This window comes from Engystomops pustulosus, chromosome 11 (assembly GCF_040894005.1).
Source record: "Engystomops pustulosus chromosome 11, aEngPut4.maternal, whole genome shotgun sequence".
Classification (NCBI taxonomy): domain Eukaryota; kingdom Metazoa; phylum Chordata; class Amphibia; order Anura; family Leptodactylidae; genus Engystomops; species Engystomops pustulosus.
In genome coordinates, this window is record NC_092421.1 from 40,653,115 (window position 1) to 40,673,735 (window position 20,621).

Sequence of the window (20,621 nt, forward strand, 5' to 3'; positions counted from 1 at the left end):
CAGCTAAATACTTGCTAATTAGGGTAAATTAGAGGATTGCTTCTTTTTGCTTTGTGCAGAGTTGGGCAAAAGTTTTTATACTTTACAGTTGTGGTTTATAAGTTTTTATTGAAGTGTTCAACAACATGGGAATCTGCTGGGGATAATGCAGGGGAGCTGCATGAGGACATTATTGCCCATAGCAACTCCGGGACCACATTTTCCTACCTGCAGTTTTTTGGGAAAGCAAATGTTGATGGCCATTAGATTAATTCATATACTCGATGTCTGAGCTTATAATTTATCCGGGCACCGTGACTGTGGTAATCCTCTTATATTTGTTACCCAAGGCCTCCTTCCTTCTAAAATCAACTTTTTAAATCATGCTAATTAATCAGAATGGCTCTGGGAGGGGTTACCAGAGCCCCTCCACTTTTTCTTATATGTGTTATTCAGTGTTTTTACATACACTGACAATAGCAAACACTTTTTTGCATTCCAAATGTTATCATATTGAGAAGTGGGATGTTACAGATCTATCATTTACAATAAGCCATCCAAACTATAAATACCTTCTTGTAGATCAAGCCCCTCTAGCTTCCCACCGCACTTCACGATGTGCCCACTGCTCGATCTGGACTGCCAGCTCATAGATACATCAATCCTCCACCTCATCATAATAGCCATTGCATTTAGTGATGGATTTTGCAAACGTGATCATTCAGAGGGTTGATGTGTGTAAGAGCAGGCAGTGGGTGTATCTGAAGTGTGGCAGGGGCATTCATTATGCCCTGGAGCCGGAGCCTGGAGGGGCTCTTTTAACGCCTCAAAAGCACTTCGGTGTAATTTGCATATTCTTAAAAGTGCCTTTTTGGGGTTATAAGGACAGTGGAAAGAAATATAATTTCTATTTATAATGTTACAATATTAGTCAGAAGATGTTATTTTTGAATGATTGGCTTTAATTATTATTTTCATTAATTAACCCCTTATCACCGACACTAGTTTTCAGCTCAGTGACCAGACTCGATTTTTAAAACTGACGTGTCTCATGATAATTGGTAATAACTCCGGAACACTTTAACATATCCAGGTGATTTTGAGAATGTTTTCTCGTGACATATTGTACTTCATGTTAGTTGTAAAATATAAGTGATAAGTTTTGCGTATCATTCTGAAAAATAGTGAAAGTTTGGCACAAGTTCGTAAAAATTCTTCATTTTCCAAGTTTGAAATGTTCTGCTTTCCAGACGGGAAGTAAAACTACCCAAAAAGCTTGATAATTAACATTTATGGAATATCTGCTTTATGCTGAGATGATATTTTATGCATCCTGTAATTTTTCTAGGACGTTATGAGGCGCAGAACTTTAGGTTCTAAGCGCCGCCGTAGAAAGGCGTCGCGTCAGAACAAGTACCCTTAATGACCGACGTAGATTCATGATAGGGCGGTCATTAATGGGTTAATAAAAATTCCTTTATTTATATAGCACATACAGATTATGCAGAGCTACACTGAGCCTTCCAAATCGGTCCTTGACCGTAATGGGGCTCACAATCTAATCAACCTACCAGTATGTTTTGGAGTGTGTGAACCAGGGACTATGGGAACCAGGAAGTAAAGAAAAAAAAATTAAAAAAAAGTAATACCTGCCTTGGCTCATGTCACTGGTCCAGTGTGGCCCCTCCCATCTCCACCATCTTATGTTATACAGACTTTATACTTCTGGTGATCTCGGTATATTTATAAATGTTCCAGTAAGGAAATTGATAAACCTCCTAAGAGGAATCCTTCATCCAGAGCTTTAACTCCTTTTAAGCCCATTTCTTTCCAGACCTGTTCACACTCTAAGATCTGACACCATGGAGCCCGGTCTAGCTCATAGGTTATTTTGAGGATTCTTGGTGTCTCGGCACCTTCCTTCCTTGTATTATTTCTCAAGGCTATGAACTGTCTCGCTCTCAGAAGTCAGCGTGAGTGATTGATGGCTGTGTTTTTGAGTGTAAGGTATTGCATCTGTCATAAAGAGGTGGATGATCTGTAGCGGCTGAATGCTATTGTGCATAATAAACCTCTGGATTAATGAACTCCAGCTGCTTTCAACGCTCCAAGAAGCTTTGTGGTTTTTTATTTTACACACTTCATTTTTTTTGTTTTATTTTTTTGATCTTATTAAGGAGCTGATTTACGTTTTTCTTTTTTTCTTTGATTGCCAAGTCAAAGATGACATCCATTTCTTTATTCTTTATTTAAATTTGATTTTAGCTTTTACATTTTCTTTGATAATTTTTTCTGCAAGCACTGTCTAACACCAGAAACTATTATGCATTTAGTCTGTAGTTTCTCTAGAACCTTCTAGATTATGAGTATGACAACATGTTTATTGATCATTCAACAGAAAACATAAATTAATTCATATAGAACAACAATCTTATAATTAGTTACTACTTATTACAGCAAATCTTTCCGTTAGTTACTACTTATTCCAGTGTAGCGATGGATCGAGATTATTTCTTAAACATGAAAATGTCAATAGATACATTGTGGAGGAAAAATCCTCCCTTCATCGTACTTCTCCTAATACTTAAATACTTAAATATGGCACATGTTTATCCGAGTCCCAGATACAGAGGAAAGAGGGAAGAGAAAGAAAAAAAAAAAGAAAAAAAAAAGAGAAAAAAAAAGAGGAAAGGGGAGAATAAATATAATATTTTTCTATCCTAATACGCTTATGTACTGACAGGAAGCAAGTTACTATAGCAGAACCAGAGGAGGTATCTCGGTTCCTAGCTTAATAGGGTATATGTGACTAACACTAACCAGTTTGAGGTTTGAAATTTAAAATTTGAATTTGAATTTGAAGGGGCATTTCGGGTTCATAGATTCAAAATTAACCACGGGCGCCAATTATGTTTAAACTGTTTACTTCTTATTATGCCTTGTTCCCACATATACATTTCATAGCGATGGCACTCATTCATATTCTCTATTATTGAGTCTCTATTAAACTGGCTAGCAGATTTCCATTGCTTTGCAATAGTCATTCTCACTACCGCACATAGTCTGCTTATTAGCCATTTCTCGTTCTCAGAAAAACCCCTCATATATATATCCAATAAAGCAATGGCGGGGCAAGGTGGAGTATATGTATTCCTTATTATTGAAATAAGATCAAAGGCATAGTTCCATATATGCACCACTCGGTCACAGGTCCACCACATATGTAGAGTTGATGCTGTGTCCGTACATCCCCTCCAGCAGTACTCACTGACATCTTGATTAGCCTTTGCAAGTTTTTGGGGGGTTAAGTACCACCTACTCCTGATTTTAAACAAATTATCCATGTAATTTGTGCATCGCAGATTCCTATTTGAATCCTCTATTGCCTTCCTCCACTGTTCTTCTGAGAAGGACAGTCCCAGTTCTTTTTCCCACCTTACCATATACGGTAATTTGCCCCTACTATATCGGTGAATAAGATCCCTATAAGCTGCGGAGGTGCCTCCCTTTGGTCTAAGTGCCTTAATATATGTTAAGAATCTCAACCTGGTGTAGACCGGTTCCTCTAAAAAATCTTTTAATGAATGAGATAGGGATTTTAACCTGAGATATATAAACCAATCCGATGGGGGTATATTAAATTCCTTTTTTAATTCTCTAAATGATATCCAATTTCCATTTCTCTTCAGACCCCTAAGATTTTTTATTCCTGCTTTGATCCATTCTGTCAAGTCAAGGTCCTCTACTAAGCATTCTATGGATATTAGATCTATTTCCTCTAGGGAAAGTTTTATTTTGTCTTTAAACAGATAACAGTACTTGCTCCATGCATGCAGCGTCTCACCTGTCGTTACTAGTATATCCCTCCGTAAAGTACCTACCCTTTTTTTCCCCTTTAGTTCTAATAGTTTATCCAACAACAGAGCTTTAAGTGAGCGTACATCTGCTACCTCTAATTCTATTCTTTCCCACCTATCCTGTACTCTCCCTGCGGCCCACCACTTCCAAATAGGTTCTAGTAATGCTGCTTCTTGATAGAGTGCTATACTAGGGAGTCCTGCACCTCCCAAGCCCTTGGGGCAGTAGAGAACCCTCCTTGCTATTCTTGGTTTTTTATGTGCCCAGACCCATATAACCAAGTACTTCTCTATTTCCTTTATGACGTGCTTAGTTAGTGGAACCGGGACACATCTAAGGTTATATAGGATTATCGGCAAAATATTTTGCTTAACATAAAAGACTCTATCCAGTAAAGCTGTCACTAAAGATGAGCCCTTTTTACATATCTCTTTAACCTTTTCTAGAACAAGCTGACTGTTAACTCTTCTTGTGTAGTCTATTGTTCGTCCTATTCTTATTCCAAGGTAGACAAAACTTTCTTTTGCAATTACGTATTTAAATCTACTTGCTATTTCTTGCTCCAACATAGGACTCCCATTAAGAACCAAAATATGGCTTTTGTTCGCATTTACTTTGTAATAGGACAATATTGAGAATTCCTCAATCGTACTACTTAAGGCTTTTAGTGAAACTAGCGGGTCTGAGCATGAAATCACAATATCGTCAGCATACAAACTAATTTTATACTCCGATGTGTTCGTTTTAATTCCCTCTATCTCACCATTATGCCTTATTGAGCATGCTAGGGGCTCAATGAACAGATTAAAGAGCAGGGGGGATAGTGGACACCCCTGTCGTGTGCCGTTGCTTAGATCAAATTTCTCACTGAAGAGTCCCATATTAGATACTGAGGCTGAGGGCCTGTTATAAAGGTTCATAACTAAGGAGATAAAGGTTTCTGGCAGTCCCATATTTACTAAGACAGCCTTCAAGAAGTCCCAGTGTACTCTGTCAAATGCTTTTTCAGCATCGATTGACAGAAGTACACTGGGAGCCCTCATTTTGTTTGCAATCTCTATTAGGTTGATAGTGCGTCTAGTCGAGTCTCTTGTTTGCTTACCTGGCATAAAACCCAGCTGATCAAGATGAATTATTGATTCAATGACCGCTCTTAACCTTGCCGCTAAAACTGCTGAAAATATTTTAATATCTGAATTGAGAAGTGATATCGGTCGATAATTTTCGCAAAATGTTTTGTCCTTTCCTGCTTTAGGGATTGTAACTATTGTTGCTTCTAACATCTCTTTCAGACATTTTCCTCCTTCCCTGAAATTATTAAATAAATCAGTCAGCGGTTGGGAGAGAATATTGGCAAATTCTATATAGAATTCATTAATGATGCCATCGGGGCCTGGGGCCTTTGCTTTTTTTAAATTCTCCATAGTTCTAAGTACTTCTTCAGTACTAAACCTAGCACCTAGGGCCTCAGCTTTTTCCTTATTAAGTTTGGGAATATGCAATGTCTCGAGGAATTCGTTGATTCGGCCCAGGTCTGGTTTCTGAAAACCTTCTTCTTTTTCCAAATTATAAAGACCTGAATAGAAATCCGCAAACACCCCGAGAATTTTTTGAGGGTCCCGAATTGTCTCGCCTGCTTTATTTTTGATGGCATCGATCCTGTTGTCGCCCAGCTTCCTTACCCGGCTTTTCGTTAACATCTTTGCTTTATGCCCCAGTGTGAATTTTTTTGCATTAAGTTTATACAGTTCCTCCGTGTATTCCCTCAAAAATGTATTCTGCAGCTCATTGCGAGCTTTGTTTAGTTTGTCCCAACTATTAGCGTCTCTAGTCTCCTTGTGAATTTTTTCTAGTACCTCGATCTCTTTAATTATCCTAATACGTTCAGTATTATCACTTTTCCACTGTCTACTGTTTAGTTCTTGGAAAACCCCTCTGATACTAGCTTTGTGCGTACACCACTGGAGCGAGTTCAGCTTAACATTCCCTATACTATCAAGTAGATTTTTAACCTTTATGCCTATTTCCTTGTGGTGTAGATTAAGTAATCTTGTTTTCATTCTCCATCTAGGTCTGGTTTTCTGAATCTGATTTATATACAATGAGAGTTTAATAGGGGCATGATCAGACCAAACCATCGGCATTATTGCCGCTTCTTTTATACCAGATAATAAGTTCATATCAACCAGGAAATAATCCAGCCGAGAATAGCTATGATGAGTCTTAGAAAAAAAAGTAAAATCTTTTTCATTCCCATGTAAATATCTCCACACATCATGAAAATTCAATTGATGTATAGTGTCTTTAATAGATATTCTCTTTGCACTACCAGTAGTGTCTAAGTCCAAGTCTATTATAGAGTTAAAGTCTCCCCCAATAATGGTTCCCCCATGTTGGCCTTCCCTAATTTTCTTAAGAACTTCTTTCACAAATTTTTTCTGATTGCTGTTAGGGGCATAAATATTAGCGAGCGTTAAAGCCGTATTGTTTAGATTACAGTTCATTATGATATATCTGCCCGCATCATCACTGTTTATTTTATTTACTATAAGGTTCAGACTATTATGGATTGCTATTAAGACACCACTCTTTTTCTTTTTATTGCATGCATAGTAAATAACACTAAATTGGCTATTCTTAAATCTATGCATATCTTTTTGTAGCAGATGCGTTTCTTGTAAAAACACAATTTTACACTGTGAGTTAATAATTTCTTTCCACACCAGGAACCTTTTCCGTGCCGAGTTTAGCCCTCTCACGTTAATGCTAAGGAAATTGATGCTCATTTTTCAAGGGTATGTTTTGACTGTCCCTTGTCATATCGAGCCCTCCCTCTCCCCAAGACATCACCTGCTTCCTCCCTATCCTTCCCCTTATACCTTATATAGGAAAAAAAGAAAAGAAGAAGAGAGAAAAAACTAAGATTAGTAAAACATGTAAATGCCATATAGACTAATAATTGTCCCCTTGTAAACCGAAACAGTCGATAAGGAAAGTACAGTCCTGGAGTTTCCTTTTCCAGGTTGTGACGTGACAGTAACAGATATAAGCGATGGTACATCTGTCAATGTGGAAGACATTCCGGTTTTGCGGTTATTTGTGTGCTCTATGCCATCCAGTATCCAATTTTTGCGGAATTTGGGCGCCCGATGGTATCGCGGATTCTCGTCGCAGGGGTCAAAGAGAGATATCTCTCTCAGGTATTTCTCGTGCCGCCTTCATCCGCGCCGCTCCACTTGCACACCAGCCGCTACTTCCGGGACGCGCTCGCCTCCGCACGTCATCACGTCAAATATCTCAGATTATGTAAGTTTGTTTCTGTTGAATATCTTGCTAGAATTTCAGGCTAGTTCTTGCTTTATATTTAAGTATTTTAAAGAAATCTAAATCAAGCAGTGATGATCTTATATCTGTTATCCATGGCCGCCTTCTTTTTAAAACCATCTTTTAAAATTATGCGAATGAGCCTGGAGGGAAACTGAGGGACTCCCCTCCCCTGTGTGATCTAGCTTTACAGGCTGTCACGCGGTCTTAACCCCCCCCCGTCCCCACCGCCCGACAGGAAGTGCTCTCTGCACAAGTGCAACAGTCTGTAAAGCCAGATCACAGAGGTGCTAGGGTAGCCTCATAGGGCCATTAGCATAATTGTAAAAGCTGATTTTAGAAGGAAGGCGGCCATGGATAAGAAATATCAGAAGATTACCACAGTCACTGTACTTGGATCTGTGAGTGAGTGCCCCTGGTTTATCATGATGGAGTTTGATGGTAGCTTTCCTTTAAATACAGAAGCTGCTTTGGAAGTCGTCCAGATATTGATCGCTTGGTGCTGGGTTTTTAGAGGGACAGTAATTCATAGTGTATTTAAGATGTCACATCTAGTCAGTTTCCATTAAGCACTTTTTTTTAATATATAATATCCAATAGCAATAATTTAGAAACCTGGACAAGCCGTACTTCTGGGATTCCTTTATGCCCTTCATCCTCTTTGTATTGCTCTATGTTCAGTTGTTAATTGGTATTCCAGGCATGAGCTCTATACACCTCTTCTACACCAACATATCAATGTGCTAAGTCTGTGCAGTCAGATGGAGAACATCTTCAGAGACAGATGTTTCTGTATTTTCCCAGTCCTCCTGAAATTTACCTTGAAATTAAACATTTGACAGATTTTTGTCAGAATTTCTCCCCTACTGTGAAGTCTTTTGTGATGTGTTTTTGTGTGTTTTTCTCCTTTGTCACCTTCATAATCATACATTTTTTTTTCTCTTCCATGTTGATAACCATGTACAACATACGTCTGTTCCGGTATAAGTGTGTTTAGAATCAGTATACCCGACTTGCATGGCTTAACTTTGAGATTCTGAAATATTTTGTTAACTGTAATTTTACTCTTCAGCACTTTTATATCCTTATTGTCTTTTTAACTTTTTTATATTATCATTTATTATATAACACAACAATATTTAGGTTTTTATGGCCTGCACGAGGGTGATCTAGATAAGGTTTTCCGGCTCCCGACCACCACTTACATTGGGGGTAGTGAAACCTCCTTGTCTTTGAGAGAAATCATTCGAAGATTGGAGGTAAGTGCGACCTCAAGATGAATAATGCAACATCTATGTAATGGATTTGATTTGAAAAATTTTTGCCAAAAAAACCATTAAAGGGATTTTTCCACAAAATAAGTTAGGCCCTATCCACAGCATACACCATTGGACACCTTGTCGCTTCTCGAGATGAGCCTTGAAGCCGGTCACGCATGTGCAGGCTGTCCCTTTAATCTGTGCTCATCTCGGGAAGGGTTGAGGGGTCCGACAGGGATACATTGGACCCCCCATTCTCATGATTTGTGAGGGGTATTATCACTGAAACCCCGACCAATCAGCAAGTTGGGTCCTACCCCTTTACATTTTATCATGACCGTTTCCCATTCTTGCTTGGGTCTATGTCTTTCAGAATTCTTATTGCCAGCACATCGGGTTGGAGTTCATGTTTATCAATGACGTAGAACAATGTCAATGGATCAGACAGAAATTTGAGACTCCTGGCATCATGAAATTCACAAATGAAGAAAAGAGAACACTTTTAGCCAGGCTGGTGCGATCAACAAGGTAGAAGAAGCTTATTTTAATTTTTCTTCCTTATTGTGTGAAAAGTGGAACATTAAAGGGAACCTACCACCACGAATCTACCTATAAAGGTAGATAGGGTGGTAGGTGGATGTATGGGACGTGAGGATAGCCCTTTTTAGAGCTAATCCTCACGTCCCCGCTAGCGTAGCATAAACTTTATTGCCCTAATATGTTAATTTAATTAAGCGGCTACCGGGGCGTGGAGTAGCCGGACACGAGGCTACACGGCGCGGCTACTCCACGCCCCAGTAGCTGCTTTCCCCCGCCTACCCTGTGATCTTCGGCGCGCAGCTCCTGGCAGCTCACAGGGTAGGCGGGGGAAAGCAGCTACTGGGGCGTGGAGTAGCCGCGCCGTGTAGCCTCGTGTCCGGCTACTCCACGCCCCGGTAGCCGCTTAATTAAATTAACATATTAGGGCAATAAAGTTTATGCTACGCTAGCGGGGACGTGAGGATTAGCTCTAAAAAGGGCTATCCTCACGTCCCATACATCCACCTACCACCCGATCTACCTTTATAGGTAGATTCGTGGTGGTAGGTGCCCTTTAAGTAATTTCTGAAAAGTTTTAGATTCTTGTGTTGGATACCTCCAGATTAATGGTGCCAGCTAAGTAGAATAAATTCAAAATATTACAAATAAACATTGTGTTCTTATGCAAATGATATAATTATGGGTGCATAACTTACTATGCTCAGCCACTCTCAATGGATGAACATGCACAGTATGGACTTCTCAGTAGACTCAATTTCAATCAATCTACTGTGCTTTATATCTGCTCTAGCTCATCCTCCTCTACAAGGGCTCATTCAGACAGTGGTTTGTAGACTTATATGGATTCTGGTGACAGTGCAGTAAGCACACAGTGGGGCACATTTACTTACCGAGCGTGCATATCTGAATGCACTGTGCGGCAATTCACTAAGATCGTGCGCCCGATATCCTGCATGTGTCGCTTCCATGCGGAGGTCCACCAGAGTTCACCTTCTTCTTCCTGGTGTATGTAAGTGCATTGGATTGCAAGACAATTTGAATGTTAAGTCCCGCGCATCGTCCAAATCAGTCGGATTGTGCGATGGCCCGCCCCCCTGATTTTTGTCTTATGAAAGCCGGGCGCAGCTGCGCCAAAATCTGGTCACATGCGACACAATCCCCTGCTAAATACCTGCCGTGCAATCCCTGAAAATGTCGGAAAATCCGACTAAAGTGCGGCCGTGGACCTTTAGTAAATAAGCCCCAGTGTGTCATCAAATCGGGCAGCAACTTGTTTGCCTTTGGAGGGAGTAGGGTGAAGAGATCACCCCTCCTCCTCCCAACCCTGTGCTTGCCTGGGAGCACATGGCTGTCTGAATGTAGCCAAACATTTTGAAGAAGTCAACCAGGGGTGGGCTAGGGGAAGACTGTAGAAGGTACAGAGAAGCACATCACTGTTTTCATGGAGGTCTATCACTTCCCACTTTTGCACTGTGCATGGCCATTTATATGCTTTCCCATTTTTTAATTTTTTTATTTTACTAGTGATACAAAATTGTGCAGAATTGCTTATGCTTAAGAGTTTCTTGGTGCACCTAGGATGTGGCGATGTCTGATGGTGCACCAGTTTTCCTCTTTCTACGCTTCTGTTCTTGATCTATGTAAGCACAGAAGAAAATGGATGCGCCAGCAAGCATGGTTCTGCCTCTGGTACACCTCGAAACTAATTTACATAAATGGGACTTTCTCTAAAATCCTGGAACACAGAGGAAGCTTTATAGCTGCTCTACTACTGTACTGTACTACTGTATTGTACTACTGTACTTGTTGACACCATATTGGGGGTCGGGAAAGAATTTTGCCCTACTTTAGGCCTATTGGCATCATCCTTGCAGAGTTTATGCCTTCCTCTGGATCAACACTTTATAATGTTGAATTAAAAGGTTGGACTTGATGGACTGATGTCATTTCCTAACCATATTCACTTTGATACTATGATTGTTAGTGAGTTTGGAAGTGGTAGACTCAATTTTTAGCAACTCAAAAAGATAGGATGTAAGTAATATGGATAATCTTTATTCAAAAATTCATGGTTTAAAAACAAAAAACATACAAAAAACCAATAGCTTCCGAAAATGTAAATAAATGTGACCACATATATCAAAAAATATTCTATCAAACATCGCATATTACCAGCCTGTAAACATTGAGGTATATTTACCTACGTTACATGAAGAGTAAGGTATCTGGAGCTAGAGGAGCCAAGCCCCCAATCGTATCACCTGTGTGCACAGGCTTCCTCAGGGGTAAATAATTTGTGGCACAGAGCCATGTGTATATATAGGAAGAACTCACCCCCAGATAGACATACGAACTGGCGTGTTGTTCACAGCGTGCGTTTCAAACCCCAGAAATATCAGAGTGCGCCTGCGTCCAGACTTGCATGCCGCGATTACATGCTGTTTAGAAATAAAAGTATACTGCGCGCGCACAACTAGTATGGGTCGCATAATGCACATGTGCTGAGTGGTTCCCCAGCAACGCGACACAATTTGTTGGTACGTGCTCCTAAATACATATGTCGGCGATTGTACAGTATTATGTAGGCGCAAATGCATATCTATCAAGAAAAGCTGATGTGAGAAAATATACTTCTATAATGGCGCAACCATGAATTAACCATGTTCCCTAATTGATCGTAGTTGTAAAATGGAACTAACATAAATACAATGCATCAAGTAATATGAATTAATGAAACTCTAGAGTAAAGATGTTTTATTAACACTTAACAAAAGTCTAAAGGTAATGAATAAAGTAGCAGCACTCCGTCTTCCAATTCAGGATATTTTATTCACATGTGGGTACAAGGCAATGTTTCAGCTAACTCAATGTAGCCATTTTCAAGTAGTGAAAAAGAGTGTTACATGGCGGGTTTAAATCCCCCGCAGAATGTGACGTCATCAGTGACTTTAACAATGTAAATTAAATTCATAAATATATACAATAGATACAGATCAAAATGGTGATTATCGTAATGTACAGATAGTCGTGCAGGATATGATAGTGACAGAATGTGAACACAGGTAGGGAAGCACTCAATGTCTAAGGCCGGCATCTCCGGTTTGTAAACAAACAGTCTGCGCATGTCTGAAGGTTGTGTAGCAACACCTGAACAGAATGTGCATGTGGGGCAGGAGGGTCCCAAATGTGATATACTCAGTTATGCTGCCAACCAGGCTTTGGTAAATATTGCCCTCTTGGCAGCATAACGGAGTTGGAAGACGGAATTGAGTTGGAATTGGAAGACTGAGTGCTGCTACTTTCTTCATTACCATTACAAGTTTGGCACCCAACAATTTTTTTCTTGTAACAAAAGTCTAATGTTATGTAACAAAAGTCGTAATGTCAAAATGGAACCATACTCTGAAAAGAAAGCATATTGTGAGTGCATAAAAAACACTTGTGAAAAACAAACAATGGAATAGGTCCAATACACCCCAAAATAACTGATCTAAGAGGACCATATGGTTACCACTTTAAATTTAAGTGAATAGTTAACTAAATAAGTGATAAAGAAATAAAGTTATATAAAAAAAAGAGAAAAAAAACTAGTCCTTGTAGACACCCCTGAAGAATTAATCTAATTTAATCCCTTTGGTGCTATGGTATCTAGCTGAAAAATCATTTTAGACACAAGTCTCAGTAATTGTTTAGTACAGTTGCCTCCCCTGTTGCGCTGGACTTTTTCCAAGCCACACACTCAAGACAGTATTTCTGCCTTGGTGTTCCTGTAAAAAGTTTTTTTTGTATGTGCATTTTTAATTGTTTTTAAACCATGAATTTTTGAATAAAGAGTATCCATATTACATCCTATCTTTTTGTGTTGCTTGCATTGCTTCTATAGGATGATATTACTACTCGTAGAGTATTATAGAACCACCACTCTGGTATTTAAGACTCCATTTTTAGATGTAGACTAGTTGATTGGCAGAGGTTTCGGACAATCTGTGCCTAAAGCTGTAATGTTCTACATACTTAAAGTGCATTGCAAACTCAAGTACATTGTAGGCCACATCAACCCACTGGTTGCCTTTAAAGGGCCAATTCTACTTGTTAGACTTTACATATGCAACATTCTCTTCTAAGACGTTCCTAAATTGTACTCTACCACAATGTCTTAAACCCAATCAACCCAAATGTGTTAAGGCAGCATACCCGCTTTATGTGCTGCGGCCATTGTGGAGCCTGGGGCAGGAGCCTCTATAAAGATCTTGTTGTAGCACTGCATATAATCGCTGAGTCAGGTTTTCTCATATTGTAGACCTTGTGGGCTACATAAAATGTGCTTGTATTTGCGTGCTAAAAGGTATAACAGATGTATACATTGAGGGCACTGGTGTAGGGAGACAATGGGGCAGATTTATCAAGCTGTCTGAATATTTCAATCACAACTCACCTTTAAAATATTCATGAGGGCTGGTAAAATGAAAGCTGAGCTGTGATTGGTTGCCATGGGCAACTATAAACATTCTGACTTTCAGACAGTTTGATGAATCAGCCCCAGTATACTTGACAAAATTGTCATGTTTTTTTCCATCTGTTATTACTCTATTATTATATTACTGCTGCCAAATGTTTCCAACCTTCATGTTATGGAATTTTTTCGTGGAGAAGATGATCTTGTGCAGTTATGAGGCACTGGTTAGCTTCCTTAGTCTATTTTTACAAGGCTTTACCAGCACATTATTACGTGTGTCCTTTTGTTCCCCACAAACTTTAAACATTTGAACAGCTTCTACCTAAAGTTTAGACCATTGAGACTATTTCATCCTATTTTCTCTTTTTTTTCAAAAATGTTTTAACATTTTTTTTTTTTTAGGTTTGAAGACTTCCTAGCCCGTAAGTGGTCATCAGAGAAGCGGTTTGGCTTGGAAGGTTGTGAAGTGATGATCCCAGCACTAAAAGCAATCATTGATAAGTCCAGTGAGATGGGACTGGAGTATGTCATCTTGGGCATGCCTCATAGGTATGATTACTACAACCAAAAGGGCTTCTATGCTTGAAAACTGCCATACAAGCCTGGAAATAGGCACAGTTCCTGGCACACAGTCAGAAATAGCGCCCATTGCGCCACCTTCAGGCCAAGTGGGCATGGAGGAGTGTGAAGTGAGGCGGAGGGGCCCATGCAGTGCGTACCATCCTTGTGCAATGCTTATAGTCTGCGCATGTTCAGGCATCCCAGCTGTTCTCCAGGATTTATCAGAAGGCCAGACCTCCTGATAGATCTGGCACAGGACCGGGGCAGAATCATACGCTGGCGCTAAGTGCGCCACAGTGTCTCCCTGGACAGGTGGGTATGCCGCAAAAGCTAGTGAATAAAAGATATGTTGCCCTCAACTCCCCCTCAACTGAAATCAGTATTTTAGAGAAAATAGCGTTTTTGCTCTTTATGCCAATGAGCTTCTTGGTGCACCAAGAACAAGGATGTGTCTGCTGTTGAACCTGCTTTCTTCTTTATATGCTTCCTATCTCCAACCAGCTGCTCCCCTCTTCACAAGGACTTACACAACTGAGTCATAGAAAGAGGAAAACCTGCCCTGTCCTTGATGTACCAAGCAGTCCATTTGCATAAAGGTAAAATGGGACGTAAAGTAAAATGACAAATGGCTTGGAAACCAGAAAGAAGTATCTGGAGAATTTCTAAGCTGTCGTGAAGCAAGTTTTGCTGATCAGGGAGATTGTAGACCCGCTTTACCCCCATCAATTACTTTATGCTAGTTGGCGTCTGTTTTCCAGTATAACATATTCTTTTCTTGTAGCACAGATGATGGGTTCTTTCCTTCCACAATACATACCATAGGTTTCTCAGGACGTCATGTTTTATTTTACAGAGGCAGACTGAATGTCTTGGCAAACGTAATCCGTAAAGATTTAGAGCAGATCTTTTGCCAATTTGACCCGAAGCTGGAAGCTTCAGATGAGGTAATGGTCACCTTCAATTATTCCATAAAACATCTTTGATGTTCTTTTCTCAATAGAACTGTGGATCCTGACTGATTTTTATATTATTTTGAAGCTTTTACCAATGAAACAACCTTTGCTGTTTCCAGGGATCGGGGGATGTGAAGTATCATTTGGGAATGTACCATGAACGAATTAACCGAGCCACAAACAAGCAAATTACCTTGTCCTTGGTTGCAAATCCTTCTCATCTTGAGGCAGTGGATCCTGTTGTTCAGGGAAAGACAAAGGCAGAACAGTTTTACAGGGGAGACGCTGAAGGAAAGAAGGTGAGTTCCTTTATAAGGGGATTAACGGTATGAGGTACTATTACATCACAGTGCCGTTATGGATGTTTCGGTGCAAATATGGGGAGAGCGGGAGAGACAAGGGGCGCTCCTATAGTGTAATACCCTTTGTAAAACTGCAGTAAATTAGTGTAAGAAACCACTAACCTGCAAGAGTTGTGCATGAAAGGCATGAAGCTCTCTCAAAGCACTGTACACAGAAAAATAAACAGTTTGGGAATTTTGAAGGATGGGAGCAAAAACATGGAAATGTACAAACAAAAAAAGGCCATTGGAGGCAGGGGGTTTCTATCCATTGGCACTTGCCAGTGTTTTTTCATTCACATGCACGTCTGCAGAGATGTATATACGGCCTTCAAACTTGCAAAATGGCAATGTGTGGCCCTTTCCCCGCCGTACATGGGGAAAAGATAGATCGCCGTGTGGCGCTGTTTTCTATGGAAAGGGGAGGGGTAACCCATCCTCCTCTCCAGCACGCCGCCCTATGGCCAGACGGGCATACGTGTGTAAATGTACTCTTACATGGGTTCCAGGGACTTCTAGAATACCCTATTACCAAGCACATTGCTGTACAGTTTCTATTATTTGTAGCTTTGGAAATGAATGGAAAGGGCAAAACCCCCACTCATTGCTGCGCTGGTATAGCAGAGGTTGCTCAAGTATCCTTTCAACAACTGGTCAGAGTTTGGTTAAGGGGAACCTGCCATGGCAATTTTGGACACTAAACCACCCTCAGGTCCTTATGCACCAGTGCTTTAGCGTTCCCCATTACCCTGTATGATTTTTAAGCATTCAGGTTAAAAAAACATTTTTTACTTACCTTGGTCCCTCAGTCCCTCGACGCTTGCACATTCTGGAAAGTGAAGCTGGAGCATTCTACCCCAACTTCACTGGTGGCTGCGGTGCTGGATTTCCCGATGTGGGTCCAATGTGCCTCACTGCACTCACATCTAGGTAAGTATTTAAGACCAAAAAGGTCGATTTGTGACCCTAAACCACAGGTCCATAAGGACCTTTAATTGTTTTCGGGTCCTAAATTGACCCAACACGTCTTCTTAAGTCCAGATCCTGCAACATTCTGATGTTGTTGAAATGTTCACAGAAACCCCATTTTACAAAATTTATTGTAGTATCATAGTTTATATGGTTGAAAACAGAAACCTGTCCATCAAGTTCAACCAAAGAAGGGAAGGGATTGGATGAGGAAGGGATTTAGGGGAAACAATTCTATATAACATAACCATGAATGTTATTTAGGTGTAAAAAGGCATCTAGACCCTTCTTGAAGCTCTCTGCAGTCCCTGCTGTGACCAGCGCCTGAGGCAGGCTATTCCACAGAGTGACAGTTCTCATAGTAAAATAGCCCTGTCGCCTCTGGTTATTAAACTTGATTTCTCCAGTCGAATACAGCGGACAGTTCTTTTGATTGGATTTAATCTGAAACGACTTTCCGCCATATTTTTTTACGGACCATTCATATATTTATATAAATTAATTATATCCTCGTAGTCTTCTCTTTTCAAGACTAAATAAATTTAGTTGTTTTAATCTTTCTTCATAACGGAGACCCTCCATACCCCTTATCATTTTTGTGGCTCTACGTTGAACCCTCTCCATCTCCAGGGCATCCTTTTTATGGACCGGTGCCCAGAACTGGACAGCATATTCCAGGTGAGGCCGAACCAATGCCTTGTGCAGTGGTAATATCACGAGAGTCCATACCACTTTTGATACATGACAAGATCTTGGTGGCTTTAGAGGCAGCTGATTGACATTGCATGCTGTTATTCAATTTATGATCTACTAGTACCCCCAAGGTCCTTCTCAACAAGCAAGTCCCCAGATTTACTCCCCTAAGGACATGTATTGCATGTGGATTATTAGCCGCCAGGTGCATAACCTTACATTTATCCACATAGAATCTCATTTGCCAAGTGAATAACCAAACATACAAGATCCACCTGCAGCCTATGCACATCCTCCATAGACTGTATTACACAACAGTTCTTGTTCTTGGTTGTACAGCAGCTTGTGTTTTATTTCTCACTCTGTAGGTAATGTCCATTCTAGTCCATGGAGATGCAGCCTTTGCGGGCCAGGGTGTTGTGTATGAGACCTTCCATCTCAGTGATCTTCCCTCATACACCACAAATGGAACCATTCATGTTGTAGTGAACAACCAGGTATTTTTTTTTTAATTTGTATTATTATATATACGTTCTATACAATTTATCTTTAAATGTAAAATTGTGGATGGATGTGACGGTGCTTTACTGTTTCCCTGTAGATTGGATTCACCACTGACCCTCGCATGGCTCGTTCTTCTCCATACCCTACTGACGTGGCACGCGTTGTAAATGCTCCCATATTCCATGTGAATGCAGATGATCCCGAGGCTGTGATTTACGTGTGTAGTGTAGCAGCAGAGTGGAGGAACACCTTTAATAAAGACGTAGTGGTGGATTTGGTAATTATTCCTACGGACTTTTCAGAACTTCCAAGTCTTCCCTTGTCGTGGTGTCCTTAACATCATAAGAGTTCACCTACTTTACTCCCAACACTTACATATGGTATACTATATTATTATCTTCACATTCTATCTGACCAGTTGTATCTCTTTTAGGTTTGCTACCGTCGTAGTGGGCACAATGAGATGGATGAGCCCATGTTCACTCAACCATTGATGTACAAGCAGATCCACAAGCAGGTTCCAGTTGTAAAGAAATATGCTGACAAGTTAATTTCTGAGGGGATTGTCTCTTTACAGGAGTTTGAGGTATGTTTACATAGCTCTGTATGATGGCTTATTATCTGTGAAAATTTGGAAGTATTGCAAGTGTTAGTATTTAATGCAATGCAATGTACTGAGAAGCTGGAAAAAATTTCAGGTACAATACAAAAAATAAAAAACACAAAAAACCCACAGTTTGGACAATTTCTTAGGGGCTGTTCCATCATGGGTCGTTAATGGGCTAAATGCAAATATCCACCTATACAACATTCATGTTCATGTCTCTATTGGAGATCATGTGATCAAGATTCTGCACTTTATACACCACAATTGTTAAGTAGGAGCATCTAAGACCACGGATACATTGCTAGATTTTTATTTTCCTGGATAACTCTTTTTCACAAATTGGACTAACCTGCGGCACTTTGCACAGTTTATTGCTGCAATGTTTCTAGAAAGAAAGCAAACTCTTAAGTCTTATCCCAAACCACTGGTTACTGGTCTAGAAAGCTATTACTTTTGTTTTCACCTTTTTGTGTTGTCTTTTTTATACCGTACTCGAGTATAAGCTGACCCGAGTATAAGCCAAGACCCCTCATTTTAACACAAAAACCTGGATAAAGTATATAGCCTGCCAGCTCCCCATGTAGTATATAGCCTGCCAGCTCCCCATGTAGTTTATAGCCTGCCAGCTCCCCTGTAGTTTATAGCCTGCCAGCTCCCCTGTAGTTTATAGCCTGCCAGCTCCCCTGCAGTATATAGCCTGCCAGCTCCCCTGCAGTATATAGCCTGCCAGCTCCCCTGCAGTATATAGCCTGCCAGCTCCCCTGCAGTATATAGCCTGCCAGCTCCCCTGCAATATATAGCCTGCCAGCTCCCCTGCAATATATAGCCTGCCAGCTCCCCTGCAGTATATAGCCTGCCAGCTTCCCTGCAGTATATAGTCTGCCAGCTCCCCTGCAGTATATAGCCTGCCTGCTCCCCTGCAGTATATAGCCTGCCTGCTCCCCTGCAGTATATAGCCTGCCTGCTCCCCTGCAGTATATAGCCTGCCGGAGCTGATGCCGGTGCTGCGATAGATAGAAGAGGACCTGTTGGGGGTGTGTCGGAAGGTGAATACACATTTTGTTTTATTTCTTAACACAAGTATATGCCAAGATACGGTTTTTCAGCACATTTTTTGTGCTGAAAAACTTGGCTTATACACGAGTACATATGGTATATATTTTAGTAGTTTGCATTTACACATAGTGGACACCAGGGGCGTTGCTAGGGCGGTAAAAGATCTGGGGCACGGGCCCCAATGCATTTGTATTAAATTGACAGTGACCATTTTTGTACATGACCCCCTCAAATGAGTTTCCCGACAAAACCAATTCCATCCATTGCCTGCAGGTGATGTGTCCTTGGACTGTAGTTGTTCTCTATCTTCTCCATTAGCCCCAGCATCACCAAGTCTCCTCCCTGTAAAGTTTACCACACAGACATCTTATGTTCGTAATTGTTCCTACATCTTGGTCCCCTAACACAGTTATCCTTCTGCTACCCCTAACACACTCACTCGAAATGCTGTAAGAAGACTACACGGAATCCACAATTTATAAGCCTAAAATTGTAGCAATGTACAATATACTGTCATGATTTAGCCCCACAACCCCAAATCACCTTCTAAGAATAACCCATATATATATATATATATATATATATATATATATGCACTATTCATTCTAGTTTACACATACTACATTGTCCCCATTGTGGCCCCCACAATAACTGACCCTCTACAATACATTGGCCCCATACTTTACATTACACCCTCATTGTGTCACCCACCTGATAATGTTCCCTAAACATGGCCTAACATGTAATAATGCACTTAATACCCATCACTTTGCTAATGCCCCTGCCAAGTGACCCTTTCTAATTATCAGCCACCGAAAAATCCCCACACTAAATGATGCCCCCACCCACTGAATAATTCTCCCACATGAAATAAGTCTCACCAATAAGGGATGTCCCCACAGACCCCATGAGGTAATGTCCCCACAACTCTCCAGTATATGTTATATATAATGGGCAATTAACAATGCCCAAAGAAATTCATGTTCTCTGCAGCCCCCACAACAATGGATGTCCCTCCTGCCCCTCACACTTATTGATGCCCTCCCATCACATCCCAGTAATTGGTGTCCCCCAAAGCCCCCTCGCAATTGATGTACCCCTTCAAAAAGGGATATGCCCCTAAAACCCCAACAATGATTACCCCCCAGCCCCTCAGAAATGGTTGTCCCCACCCCCAGCAATGCATGTGCCCCATAGACACCCAGCAATTGACGTTTCCCCCCTTCCAAGCAATTGATGTATCCCATAAATCCCCCCAGAAATGAATGTTCCCATTAACTCCCCATCAAGGTATGTCATATATAGCCCCCCCAAGAAATTAATATTCCACCCCAGCCCCCCCAGAGCAATGGATGTCGTCCACACTCCCCCCCTAGAAATTAATATTCCACCCCAACCCCCACCCCCGAGGAACAGATGTTCCCTCATCAGCCTCTCTCAGTATTTGATGTTGCCCTCAGCCCCACCCCCAGCAATGGATGTGCCCCATAGATTCTCAGCAATTGATATGCCCCCCTCTCA

The 20,621-nt window shown here is 40.8% G+C and overlaps 1 protein-coding gene across 5 annotated transcripts in view; it reads left to right on the plus strand.

Moving 5' to 3' along the window:
• The window catches only part of OGDHL (oxoglutarate dehydrogenase L), a 114,599-nt gene that overhangs the window by 56,033 nt on the left and 37,945 nt on the right, over positions 1-20,621 (plus strand). For all 5 annotated transcript variants that reach the window (XM_072130565.1, XM_072130567.1, XM_072130563.1 and 2 more), the window contains exons 5-12: positions 8,305-8,420; positions 8,794-8,948; positions 13,819-13,965; positions 14,831-14,921; positions 15,050-15,229; positions 17,302-17,430; positions 17,535-17,714; positions 17,871-18,023. In XM_072130565.1, coding sequence (XP_071986666.1) covers positions 8,305-8,420; positions 8,794-8,948; positions 13,819-13,965; positions 14,831-14,921; positions 15,050-15,229; positions 17,302-17,430; positions 17,535-17,714; positions 17,871-18,023 — 1,151 coding nt within the window. The remainder of the gene's footprint in view (positions 1-8,304; positions 8,421-8,793; positions 8,949-13,818; positions 13,966-14,830; positions 14,922-15,049; positions 15,230-17,301; positions 17,431-17,534; positions 17,715-17,870; positions 18,024-20,621) is intronic.